The sequence below is a fragment of the Trachypithecus francoisi genome, unplaced genomic scaffold (assembly GCF_009764315.1).
Source record: "Trachypithecus francoisi isolate TF-2019V2 unplaced genomic scaffold, Tfra_2.0 Lachesis_group11, whole genome shotgun sequence".
Taxonomy (NCBI): Eukaryota; Metazoa; Chordata; class Mammalia; order Primates; family Cercopithecidae; genus Trachypithecus; species Trachypithecus francoisi.
In genome coordinates, this window is record NW_022681456.1 from 126,335,806 (window position 1) to 126,349,610 (window position 13,805).

Genomic DNA, 13,805 nt, shown 5'->3' on the forward strand with positions numbered 1-13,805 from the left:
GGGGATGACACTGCAGTAGGTAGGATTATTCAGATTGTCTGTCTGGTTCCATGGTGGGCTTGTACCATTTTGCTTCCCCGACCTGCACCGTTTCATTATCCCCCAATAAAATAGACTCTACTTAGAAGAGGAATGAGACCAGTTTCTTTTATTCCTTTGAATATTTTCAGCAAGAAGTCAAGAATTTTTCTTTTCTGACCCCAGGAATCTCTATTTGCAACGTTAGTCCATCTCACCCTCCCTTTCCTGGGAATGAGAAACTCTTACTAAGGAGTTGCAATCAGAGCTGTGTTCTTGACACTAGTTAGGGAAGAAGGTGTGACGACAATGCACTTAGAGATAATCCAAACTGCATGGTGTTTAGGCACACACACACACACACACACACACACACACACACCAGGCCCAGCTTCATCCTCTGCCCAGCTTATCCCTCTCGTCTGACATTTGACTGGGTTAAGAAGTGAACCCCAGGTGTTATAGGGGGTTACTTGTTGATAACGGTGTGCACTCCTATCCCTGAGTGATCTAGCACTCGCCCTGACCAGTGCTTTCGAAGAGGACAGTGGTGGTGGTATTCCCCTCAGAAGACATGTCCTTGAGCCACCCTGCATACTTTCTCTTCCCCTAACTCTTCCCACACTGTTTGATTTCAGGTTTGTGGGCAGGCCTGGAAGCTACGTCTATGTATTCGATGGTTACCGCATGGAAGAGGCAAGTACAGCCACTGGTGTTTCATGCCTGGCACCCCAACCCAGCCCCGTTCTTATCTCCAGCACAGCATGGCTTCATTTGCGCCCCTGCTTCTCAGAGCTCCTCTTGTTCTAACCAGTCCTTTCCTTATCTTCTCCCTGCAGTGTGCTCCAGGGGGCTGTCTCATGGAGCTCTGCATTCAGCTCAGCATCATCATGTTGGGGAAGCAGTTGATCCAGAACAACATCTTTGAGATTGGAGTCCCGTACGTAATGAACTCCTCTAACCTCTCTCCTTGCTGCCAGGGGTTAGCCCAGAAGTGCCAGGCTTTCACCAGGTTATCTATGGCCTTGCCTCTTCTTAGACAGCTTGGTGACTTAATTCTCTGTCAATTTGCCGATAACTTTCCCCATGGGGCAAACCTTGCTTGCTGTTCTGATTTGGGATGTTGGAGGCTCAGATTTACCCTTTGCTTAAGTACACATAACTAGTAAGTAGTAGAGCCAGGAGTCAGATCTCTTGGCTCCCAGAGTGCATAATAGTTTAATGCTATTTGTCCTCTCAGTGAGTGAGTAAAAAAGACTTTCGGTACGGTGGATAAATGGATGTGAACGACTGAAATGTAATGGAATCATTTAGGACAATCTCTAAGAAGAAAATGTGGAATACATCATCTTAGGAGGGGAGGGTGGAATAGTTGGTGAAATGCAGAATGAGTTATTATCATGTGGATTCCCCCCTATGCTCCCCAGGGTTTTATGAAAATGTCATAGAACTTCTTTCAATCAGGTTTTGCATTGAGATAGTCACGAAAATAAACACAGACTCACTTTGTACTGGACCTGAAAGAGGGAAGGATGGAGCAAGCTAAAATATGCTTACAGGTCAAAGAAAAATGTAACCCCCTCTGCCTTTCCTTCCTATTGCCTTGTGGTTTGCAAGAAGAGTCTGTTTCAGGAGATGCTTTTAGGCAGTCCAGCATCAGAGAGCTAGGGAATGACAGAGGTGCCCGGGGTAACTGAGAGGTTGGGCCAGGTCTGCTTAGGAGGATAGGATGGACAGCTTGTTCCAGGCCCAGTGTTCTTTGTAAACCACTTTAAAGATGACCATTCTGGGATGGATGTAATCGTCAGACAGTACCCATAAGATTCTGTGACACACTTTCATCTGCTTAGAGATACATTAATTGTTTGGGAAGTTGTCCAATAATGAACCTTTTAAAATCCCTTTCTTTCCAAATATATTTCTTCATGTTTGCCTAGGGTTCTTAGCTGCAGCTATTGGAATTCAGTGTGGCTACTTTAAGCAACAAAGGCATTTGTTTCAGAATAAAGTGACTGACAGAGAATGTTGTATTCTTTAAAGGCCAGAGAGTAGGCGCTGAGCTACATAACCAGGAATAATACTGTCTACACTGCAGGGGGACTTGCAGGGGATCCCACTGTCTCTAGCTCATGGCTCATACTGCTAAGACAGTAAAAGAAAAATGTAGATGAAACGGCCCTTGTCTTCTCAGAGCTTAACTTTTTAGTCTGGGAGACAAAATAGACTGCATATAACTGCATATTCTGTGTGTGAATTCAGAATTCAGAATAAGTAAAGGTCAGATGTTTGGGAGCAGTCAAAGAAGGCTTCACAAGCAGAGAGCTTTCTGGCCAGGTGCGGTGGCTCACCCCTGTAATCCCAGCACTTTGGGAGGCCGAGGTGGGTGGATCACGAGGTCAGGAGTTCAAGACCAGCCTAACCAATATGGTGAAATTCCATCCATCTCTATTAAAAAAAAAATACAAAAATTAGCCAGGCGTGGTTGTGTGTGCCTGTAGTCCCAGCTACTCAGGAGGCTGAGGCAGGAGAATTGCTTGAACCCAGGAGGTGGAGGTTGCAATGAGCCGAGATCATGCTACTGTACTCCAGCCTAGCAACAGAGCAAGACTCTGTCTCAAAAAAATAATAAATAAATAAATGAAAAGCAGAGAGGTTTCTCCCAGGGTGTGTCTTCCAGGTTTCTTCCAGACTGCCACCATCATATGTTACAAGATGGACTGCCTTTGCTTTAAAGAAATTTGCTTTTATTCCTTTGCTTTAAAGAAATAATTTCCCTTTGATGTGTATGTGTGTGTGTGTGTGTGTGTGTGTGTGTGTATGGGCAACTCTGATAGGCTTGGCCAGCTGGGCCCTGAACATGATAGGCTGGGCCTTTTCCATGTTATATCTATAAATATATTAAATATGTATTTCCATAAATATATTTAAATATGTATTTACATAAATATATTTACACAATATATTTACATAAATATATTTACACAAATATATTTACACAAATATATTTAAATTGATATATTTAAATATCAATGCATATATTTATATGTAAATGTATATATACATGTTATAAAATATACCTATGTTTCAGATAGATATAAATTTATATACAAATTTTTTAATGTATAAAACATATATATATATATAACTTTTCTAAACAAACAACAGACCGATTCTGGTTTTATCACAACCACCTATGACCCAGTTGGTGCTACAGGTGGAGAAGGTAAGACCCAATGAGCTGGCAGTTCTTTGACTAGGGTTTTGGGGCATGTCAGGGACCTGGCAAGGACAAAAGCCCAGAATCTCCCTCAATCTATGGAAAGATTGTGGAATCCTAGGTTCTTGGGCTGAATGGAACCACTAGAGGATATATATCCCAATCCCCCATTCCATGTAAAATTATACTAGAGCCACTTGCTCCCTTGGTCCCCACAGAAAGCTCCCTTTTGATCTTCCTCAAAAATATATTTGTAGAGCTAAAGTTATAATGGAGACAATTTAATTTACCTGGAAAGAATATCATTTTTAATGAGATCCCTGCTTCAAAGAATGAGAATCCACAACATTCCCTTCTCACACTGGGTGATCTAAGCACGGAGGGTGCTTTTCTGACCTTGTACTGGGACAGCCTCAGAGGGCACTTGGGCACGTGTTTTCTTTGGGGAGGATTGGCGGGATCATTGGTGTCTGGGTGCCTCACTCCACCTCCTTGCCTAAACCAGCCTCTATTCATCAGTCAGGAAGTCAGGAACTCTGAGAAACTGAGCCTCTGAAGCTGTGCCCCGCTCCCTGCTTTTTGGCAGAAAGTCACTCAGTGGTAAAGTCAAGCAAAGCTAGATGATGCTTGTTCTTGTTCCAGGCAGATGGCACTTGTTCTCTCTGAGCTTACCATCTTAGAGAGACATCATTTGTTATGGAAAAACATCCAGAGAATATGCAGACGGTACCAAAGCCACATCTGGCCCCTTTGAAACCATGAGGCCAACCTCTCCACAACTATAAAGGAAAGTCTTCGTCCCCATTCAAACATCTGGGAAAAACACCAGCCTTCCCAGTACATTGTTATTTTGCTCTGAGTAGAATTATTTACAGCTTGTGGGCATGGAATGCCCATTTTTTCATCCCTGGTCATCTGGTCTACCACTTAGCCCATTCTCTCTGGACCCAGAAGGCTTTTATAGAATACAAGAGAGGCAAAAATCTCAGGCATGTGTTTGGACAACACGTTGGTATGTCCCCATCCCCCAACTCCATCCACTCCGTAACAGGTGAAAATAACACATGGCGTATGCCTTGAAGGCTAAATTTTCTTGTATATGATTGACATGTGCTTAATACTTTGTATGTTTTAAAATGTACCACCCTTTAAACAATGGCAATTGCACAGTAACTCATAAAGCCATGGGCAAGCTGCTTCTCTAGTCTAACTATCCTCATCTCTTGATGAATATGGTAGCATTAAAATCACAGGTAAGGTATCTTCAAGCTCTAGTGCCCTCTGAACTTCTCTCTAATGAGCAAAGCTGGTCACTGCTGATTCCAAATACAAGCCACTCCTCTTTCAAAAGATGTTTCCTTTCCATTTCTACTCTGTCAGAGGATGTATACAACATAATTATGTAGTTAAATTCAAGGATGTAGAACAAAAATTCTTTTACCAAATCTTAGGGTCTTTTATCTCCAAAATTCTTTATAATTTGTATAATTATGAAGGTTGCATTTTGAGTTTGGTCATACGAGATCACTATGATTATGATTACTGGATCTTTCACTCTCAATAAATCAGACTCCTTCAATTCAGCGTTGAAGTACATGGCATGAATGACACAGATGCAACATAAACAAGGAAAGAAGTCTTTCATAGTCAGAAGAGAAATGATGATTGAGCCTGCCAGTGAGGAAGGAGTCGTGTAAATTATAAAAATCAGACTCAGTAGTTTTTAACACATCTGTAGGGCAAAGATTTGGTGGCCTAACACAGTTGTCCCTAACCCTTTTGGCACAGGGGACAGGTTTCCTGGAAGACAGTTTTTCCATGGACTGGAGGGGTGGGGTGTTATTTCAGGATGATTTAAGTGCATTACGTTTATTGTACACTTTATTTCTATTATTATTACATTGTAATATATAATGAAATAATTTTACAACTCACCATCATGTAGAATCAGTGGGAGCCCTGAGCCTGTTTTCCTGCAACTAGATGGTCCCATCTGGGGGTGATGGGAGACAGTGACAGATCATCAGGCATTAGATTCTCACAAGGAGCCCCCAGCCTAGATCCCTCACATGCGTAATTCACAATAGGGTTCACCCTCCCATGAGAATCGAATGCCGCCACTGATCTGACAAGAGGCGGAGCTCAGGTGTTCATGAGTGATGGGGAGTGACTGTAAATACACATGAAGCTTCCCTCGCTCGCCTGCTGCTCGCCTGCTGCTGTGTGGCCCAGTTCCTAACAGGCCGAGGACCGGTACTGGCCTGTGGCCCAGGGATTAAGGATCCCTGGTCTGCTAGATCCGGGTTTAAATCCAGGCTTTACAATATACTGACTGTGTGACCTTGGCAAAGTCATTCTAGAAAGGTTTCCATCTAGCTTAAAAAAAAAGTTTTTACATTTAAACAAAACAAACCTAAAAACCAGCTTGGATAAATGCTTAGCTATCTAGAAAACATAAAATGTGGACATCTGAGGAAAAAAGAACCATTCTTGGGGTTTCCAGGTGACCAACATTTTACTGTGTGGCAAAGGCTTTTATGTTTAAAGGTGATGCTTTGGAAGTGTTGCCACTCCGGGGAGTGAAACCGGAGAGAACAACCCAGGGACAGTCGTTTTCTTTTTGGTTCCTGGCTCAGTGGCTTTTAGTGGACAGTAAAGCTCTTACGTACTTTCAGAGTCCACGTGGAATTCTTTCCCCAAGGGAGATACATATTCATTCTAAAGGCCAGATTTGTTTTTTTTTTTTTTAAAAAAAAAAAAAAAAAAGAGGCAAGTCTGGGGAGTTAGATGGGTGATTGTGCTGGATAAGAATATTTGGGAATAAAAATGTAATAAGACTTTACAATTAAAAGATTTATCATCTTAGTTGATCCTTTACTTCTGAAAGCAATTTTCTAAGATTCTTCCAAAGAAACTTTTTAAATGTTTAAGAGTGTCTAATTGTCCCTTATTAGTAGGCCAGGTAGTCAGCTATAATTTTTCTATCTCCCTGAGGTTGCAACATTCTCATTAGATTCTGTATGTGCGTGTGCACAAACATGCGTGTGTGTGTGCATGTGTGTGTACTGAAAAAAATAACATAATTTTGATGGCCTTGAGAATCTTACAATCTAGCAGCCTTCTTGAATTAGAACATTGCTTCCACTCTTCGGTCATTTTTGAATCAACTTTTAAATCTCCCCGCATTATCTATGTAAACAGCTGTTTACATATTAGTTTCCTCCAAACCAACTTGCTTTTTAATTAAAATCCTAACATTTCTGAAATTGGAAAACTAACACCATCAGTTTCCATAAGGAGGAAATAATGTGAAAAGCAATACAACAAAAACACACCATAATTATTAAACAATCAATGACATTCTTTCCTCTCCAAGGCTTTTAGACGAAGATCTGCCTTCTCTTTGTGAAAAATGGAAGTACAAGATTTGGGTGTTGTCAAAGGCAGACCAGTATCAGGCCAAAGATATTTTTCTTAATGGTAATGAGAGAGACTGAACAAAAGCAGCAAAGGAAATAACTAAATAACTCCTTCCCAAGGGGCTCTAATGAGATGCAAGGCCAAGTGCAGGATCTTCCGAAGGGTCCTATGCCACCTCTACTTCTGGCAGGTGTCCCAGACTGGACCGCTGTGGAAGCCACGCTCTGTGTCCAGGCATCTTCCATGAGGCAGCAGCCGCCCCCACTATTGCTAGGCCTGGCTCAGAGACCCTGGAGATGGAAAACAAAATGCTTCAAAGGGAGGCAGTAAAATGGGATCACTGAGCACTTGAAAGGCAGCTCTGTGACTAATGCCCTGATAATAGAGAAAAGTTGGTTGCGTGATCTGGCTTTGGACGGTCCCCACTCACACAACCCCAGGCTCTTGGGGCCTGACACAGTTGTGGCAGATGCTTCCCAGAGAGGATCGGATGGTTTTAAACACTATGGGCCCTGGTATGATGTTCATATGCATCTCCTTCTGAGATTACTTATACATGGCGAGCAGCGTGGCTGAATCTGATCTTGTGGCATTTATCTGAATCCATGGATGGGAATTTCCCTCCTCCCCTCCCTGCACCTTGCCTTTCCCATATATGTTCATGCAAGATAGACTTCGGGTCCAAACTGCATAGTGCCCCCGGAACACGTGCCCCACCACAGCCCAACTCCTTGCTGTAATTCCATCTCAAATTGAGCTCCGGTCCACACTGAAGCAAAATTGGAAATGGGCTTCTTCTCATGCAGAGAGATGGGTTTTTGGTGAAAGGGTAAATGCCACCTTTTTCATGCACCACGTTCTTTCCTGGGCATGCTTTGAGACAGAGCAGATAGACAGATCAATACTTCCACGGTCAAAATGTCTCGCCATCCCTATTCTGACTAAAAGCTCCAGATCATATCCAAAAATAACTGCTAAATATACCCCTGGACGCAGCTAGTAAAATTTCATAAACTTTCTGCTTTCTTTTTGTAAATGTGATAAATGTTATATTTCCAGACATAAAACAGTCTCTCTTTAAAGCCGTCACAGGAGGGAGGTCTGTGTTCTCCTCAAATACAGTGGAATCTGGCCAGAAATCAGAAGTGTAAGGAACAAATTTGAACCTTGTCAGGTATCAGGAAAAGGAATAGGAATACATAGCTTCGAGGTTGATGTGTTCCCCGTCTTTGGTCATTTAGGGCTAGGTTCTGCTTCTTTATTTAATGAGGCTAAAGATCTGTGGAGTCAGGTCTGTAGGGACCTGTCTGGGGCCCAGATTCCTGCTGCAGGGAGGCCCAAGGTGTGACGGACACTCACCATGGTCCTGGGGTGACTCTATGGGGCACAGGCAGAGGGAAAGCTCTGAGCCTTCCGGAAAGAGTTTCTGAGAGTTGTCGTTAAAAAGGGACGGAAAAATAGCAAATAAAAAAAAAAAAAAAGAAAAGCAAGGGGGTAACATCAAAGGAGTTATTTTAATGAGTGAGTGTATCATACGGTCGGAATCATACTCTGAAGTTTTCCAAAAGCCCATCTGTATGTTATACAACTTCCAGGATTCCTGTTAAATTCTGCTCCGGAGGGACTTTCTTTATTATTATTTTTTAATGGTCACTGAGATATCCAGGAGGAAATCTGGGAGTGATAAATTCACAGGACTATTTGTGGCTGTTTTCCCCCACGTTCGTTTTGACCTACCCACACTCGATAGGACTTTGACCACAAAGCCCCTCCCATAGCCCCTGTGTCTTCCCTTGCCTTCGCCACACAGTCTTGCAGTCGGCCTTCTGTTCCCATTGGCTCTCCTTCCTTGTCTTTTGAAGACTCCTTTCCCTCTACCGCATCCCCTAAGTTTTCTGACACACGCTCTATCCATAGTTGGCATTGCTCATCCCTGGGGCTTCCGCCACTCTCTCCACGACAGTTCTCAGATCTCCATCAGTCCCAGATTGTTCCAGGGCTCTAGGCACAGATACGCAGTTGCCTACGGGACATCTCTACTTAGTTGTCTCGTGGGTTTCTCCACTTAGACATGGCAAGAACAACTCCCCCTCCTCCTCCTTGTCCTCATCAAAACTGCCTCTTACATTGTGTTCTCTATCATAGCAAGCGGCACCACCCTCCACACACGTGCCCTAAGACCCTGAGAATCATCACTGATTCCTTGTTGTCCTTCCCTTTCTGTGTACAATCCACCATCCACTTTTTAATTCTACCTTACGCGTGTCTCAGAGGTCTACTTCCCTTCATGTCCGTTGCTATCACCCCAAACTCTGCCACCATAATCTCTCGCCTAAACCACTGCATAATATGGTGTACAAGGCCTTTGATGCCAGGAGCCTACACTACCTTTCAAGACTTACCTTTCATCGTTTTCTCGATTGTACTCTATGCTCCAAGCATTTTGCATTCCCTTCAGTCCTTTCTATGAGCCATTTTCACATTTGCCTTAGTCCGTTGCGTAAATAACTCCCCCTGCCTAGAATAACCTCTTCACCCCTCACACTCTCTCCACCTTTCTCTTTCTTCTTCTACCATCTTTCATTATTTAGTCTTAAATAATAAGACTAAATTATTTATTTAATAAATTAATTTAAGTAATTAAATTAGTTTACACATCTCGTCCTCAAAGAGAACGTCACTGCCTTAGGCCAGCTTAGGACTCTCTATTTTATGTTCTCGTAATCACCGAAACTTCTCCCTTTATAACACTCTTATATTGGTCACTCTTGTTTAAATGTCCCTATTGCCAGTGAGATTACTTCATCAAACACATCACATGTATTATTAGTCACTTTTTTTTTTCCTGTAGATGATTTCTAGGAGTCCTCTGTTCTCCCGTACAAACAAACCAGAGCTGTCCATTTGCTAAACTTCCTTTTTTTTTTTGAGACGGAGTCTTGCTCTGTCACCCGGGCTGGAGTGCAGTGGCCAGATCTCAGCTCACTGCAAGCTCCGCCTCCCGGGTTCCCGCCGTTCTCCTGCCTCAGCCTCCCAAGTAGCTGGGACTACAGGCGCCCACCACCTCGCCCGGCTAGATTTTTGTATTTTTTAGTAGAGACGGGGTTTCACCGTGTTAGCCAGGATGGTCTCGATCTCCTGACCTCGTGATCTGCCCGTCTCGGCCTCCCAAAGTGCTGGGATTACAGGCTTGAGCCACCACGCCCGGCCGAAACTTTCTATAGAGCTATCAATCTGAGTTAGCTTCAATACCTTCTTTCTTTGATGGGGTTTCTGTTTGCTGGATTCTGTATGTTTTCTTTGTTGCTTGGTTGGTGAAATTCATCCTCCAGGAACTTCATGAGAGTGGATACATGCGTAGAAAGTTAATTTTTTTGAAACCTTGCATACTTAAAAGTGTCTTTAGTCTGTCTTTGACTTGCATGTATACTTTGGCTGTGTATAGGAGTCTATGCTGAAAATTATTTGCCTTCTGAATGTAAATACATCTCTGAGTGTCAAGGGCTGATCTGGAGAATTGTAACCTATTTTTGATTCCCAATTATTTGTAGAGGATCTATGTTTGTTTCTCTGGATCTGGAAGCTTTTAGAATCCCTTTCATCATTCCTAGAGTTCTGAAATCTCATGAGGATGTGTTATGCTGGAGGCTTTTTTTTCACCATTGTGCTGAGTGGGTCCTTCACCTCTGGGGCATTTTCGTATATTTCTTTTGTGCTTTCTTCCCCACCATTTTCTGTGTCTTCTCTTTCTGATTAAGTGTTGGAGTTTCAGGCCAGGTGTGGTGGTTCATGCTTGTAATCCTTGTGCTTTGGGAGGCCCAAGTGGGTGGATCACCCAAGCCCAGGAGTTCAAGACCAGCATGGGCAACATGGTGAAACCCTGTCTCTACTAAAAATACAAAAAATATTAGCTGGGCCTGGTGGTGCATGCTTGTAGTCCTAGCTACTTGGGAGGCTGAGGTGGGAGGATAGCTGGAGCCTGGGGGACAGAGGTTACAGTGAGCCTTGATCACACCACTGTACCCCGTCTTGGGCTATGATCAAGAAAAAAAGGAGTTCCTAGATCAATTAATTTTTTAATATTTTCTTTCCTATTGTCCATTTCTATGTCTGTTCTGCTTTTTTTTTCTGAGAGATTGTATTGATTTTTATCTTTCTCTCACTTTATTGAATTTATTTTGGATCTAGGTTTTTCCTGGTTCATTTTTCTCTTCAGATTTTGCTCCTGTTGGTATTGGGAAGGGCTAGTCACCAAGGCAACATGCGTACAGAAACATTGGGGTCTACTGTTCCTTAAGCAGAGCTTTGACCAGTCACCGCTCCCTGCCTTGGGGATACCTGGTGCCTCCAACTCCTGGGCCTTTCTGAGATTTTTATAGCATGAGTTGGCTTGTTTCTCTCTACCATCTTCCACTGTGAACAGTTGATAGCAGCCACACAGCTTTGCTGACTCCCTCGTACACTGTCCATCTTTCAAGATATTCATCAACATTCCTCACACACTACTATATTCATGACTATTTTCATTAACCTGTGGTTTCATACATTTTTTAAAATTCATTCATTGGTATTTTAGTGGCATTTCAGAAGTGGATAAATATATGTTTATATTCAATTTTCTATGTATAAATCAAAATTTAGTAATTCTTTACTAAAGATTTCACCAGGTCATCTGGTTACTATTCCTGGAGGAGAAGTCTCACTTTGAGTTCTGGTTCTAGACTTCCCTCACTTTTTCTTCTTTTCTTCTCTCTCTCTCTTTGTTTTTTCCTCTGTCCTCTCCTTCTGTTCTGACTCATAGACAGGATCTTAACCAGTCCACACTATTTAGCTTCAGAATCTGTAGGCTACGTCTAGTTTTTCCCAATTTCTTATTGTCACAGAATTATTGCTTACTTTTTTCTTATGAATTTTTTACTACTGTTTCTAAATAATTTCAGCTCCCTCTTTAAATCCTTCTGTGATAAAGATGATAATAGGGACAATGATAGATATATTTATCTATCTTTATCTTGATAAATGTCTGTCAGAGCATGTATCTTGGTATACACTCTTAACGGGTATCAAGCCCTAAATGAAGCATGCTGTATAGATTATGTCTTTTAACTCACCCTATGGGCAAATTCATATTTTTTTCTCCACTTTAAAGATAAGAAAACTAAAGCTTATAGAGTTGTAATAACTTGCCCATGGACATATAGTTGGTGAGTTGTGAAATCTGGTTTTATACAATTTCTGACACCAGAGATGAGACTTGTATCCACTATACTCTATTACGTCCTCTTGATGGGAATTGATTTTAGACCAGAAACTGATCAAAATGTTATTTTGAACGATTAGATTTTCATTAGTTGCTAGAGGCACTTTCAAACAAGGATTGGATGCCTAATCATACCAGGAGTGCTCCTCTGGAAATGTCTACACAAGGATTGGGTGGTCTTGGGTGAAGGATGTTGGGGGACATGGGGAGGTTCCTACATCTAGATGAAGCATAGACTTCAAAATCCCATTTAAACTCTTCAAGTCTATGATTCTGACCATTTTGCTGTTAGGTCTCCCAACTATTAGGTTGCTGCTTAAAGTAATTGCAGTTTTTGCCATTAAAAAGTAATTGCAGGCCGGGCGCGGTGGCTCAAGCCTGTAATCCCAGCACTTTGGGAGGCTGAGACGGGCGGATCACAAGGTCAGGAGATCGAGACCATCCGGGCTAATACGGTGAAACCCCGTCTCTACTAAAAAATACAAAAAACTAGCCGGGCGACGAGGCGGGCACCTGTAGTCCCAGCTACTTGGGAGGCTGAGGCAGGAGAATGGCGTGAACCTGGGAGGCGGAGCTTGCAGTGAGCTGAGATCCGGCCATTGCACTCCAGCCTGGGCGACAGAGCCAGACTCCGTCTCAAAAAAAAAAAAAAAAAGTAATTGCAAAAACCACAATTCTGTTCCCTATACATTGTGCATCAATGGGAAGTATGAAATAACTCTACCCTAAGGAGTATTTTAACATTCAATATTAAAAATAATAATAGGTATCATCTATTCAATGCTCACTATGTCCAGATGTTGTGCTAAGGACTGTATAAACATTGTTTCACTTAATTCTTGTATCAGCCCTGATAAATTGGGCCATTATTATCATTCTAGACCAAAAAAATCCTGAATGTGTTGTGTTAGTCTGCTCAGGCTGCTGTAACAAAATGCCCTAGGCTTAACTAATAGAAATTTATTTTCTCATAGTTCTAGAGGCTGAAAGGTTCAAGATCAAGGTCAAAAAGGGTTGAATTTCTGATGAGGGCTCTTCCTGGCTTACAGGTAGCTGCCTTTTCACTGTGTCCTCAGATGGTGATGAGGTATCTCTTTCTCTCTTCCTCTACTCATAAAGCCACCCGTCCTATTGGATTACAACCCCACCTTTTTGACCTCACTTAATCTAAATTATCTCCTAAAAGTCGTATCTCCAAATACAATCACAGTGGGGATTAGAGCTTCAACAAACGAATTTCAGCGGACATCATTCAGTCCATAGCAGTGGTGGGCAATGCTTAGCTTGGCTTTAATGGAAAGATGATGCTATTAATGTTATTGAGACTTGAAAAATGTTTCACCTGGGAGGAGAACAGCCCTGTGTTCCCCCATGAAGAGGGTGGATAGATCATCTGTTGGGCAATAGGACTGGCGCTGTCTCAGCATTGGCAGGAAGGGCCAACTCTCTTGTTGCTTTTCAAACAGCAGGAAGAATTCAAAAGGTTTTTGGGCTTTGAAGAAACCTGATCCTTTGTGGACAGAGTCTGCATGATCTTGATAAAGGACTTCCTCAGGTTGTCTTTAGGAGAAACGTAGTCTCTTTAGTGTCTCTCTATCTCTACTTGTTTTTGGATCAGAGATGGCTTTAGTGTCAAACCTTTGTGTTCTTTTTCTTTTTTCTGTCTGCAAAACCAACCCTGTTCTCCAGAGGCTTTTTGTAACTTAATCCATTTCTTTTCCAGGAAGCTAAAGAAACTATTTCGAAAGCTGAAAGATGAGACAGAAGCTGGAGAAACTGACTCTGCCCATTCGAAACGTCCAGAGCAGTGGGACCTAGACTACAGCTTGGAACCCTACACGGGACTGACTCCGGAGTACATGGAAATGAGTGAGAACCCATGGTCCTGCC

The 13,805-nt window shown here is 42.4% G+C and overlaps 1 protein-coding gene across 1 annotated transcript in view; it reads left to right on the forward strand.

Moving 5' to 3' along the window:
- Positions 1–13,805, forward strand: part of ANO2 (anoctamin 2) — a 378,662-nt gene that overhangs the window by 326,351 nt on the left and 38,506 nt on the right. The window contains exons 19-21 of the mRNA XM_033223504.1: positions 657–714; positions 858–958; positions 13,639–13,784. Of these exons, the coding sequence (XP_033079395.1) occupies positions 657–714; positions 858–958; positions 13,639–13,784 (305 nt within the window). The remainder of the gene's footprint in view (positions 1–656; positions 715–857; positions 959–13,638; positions 13,785–13,805) is intronic.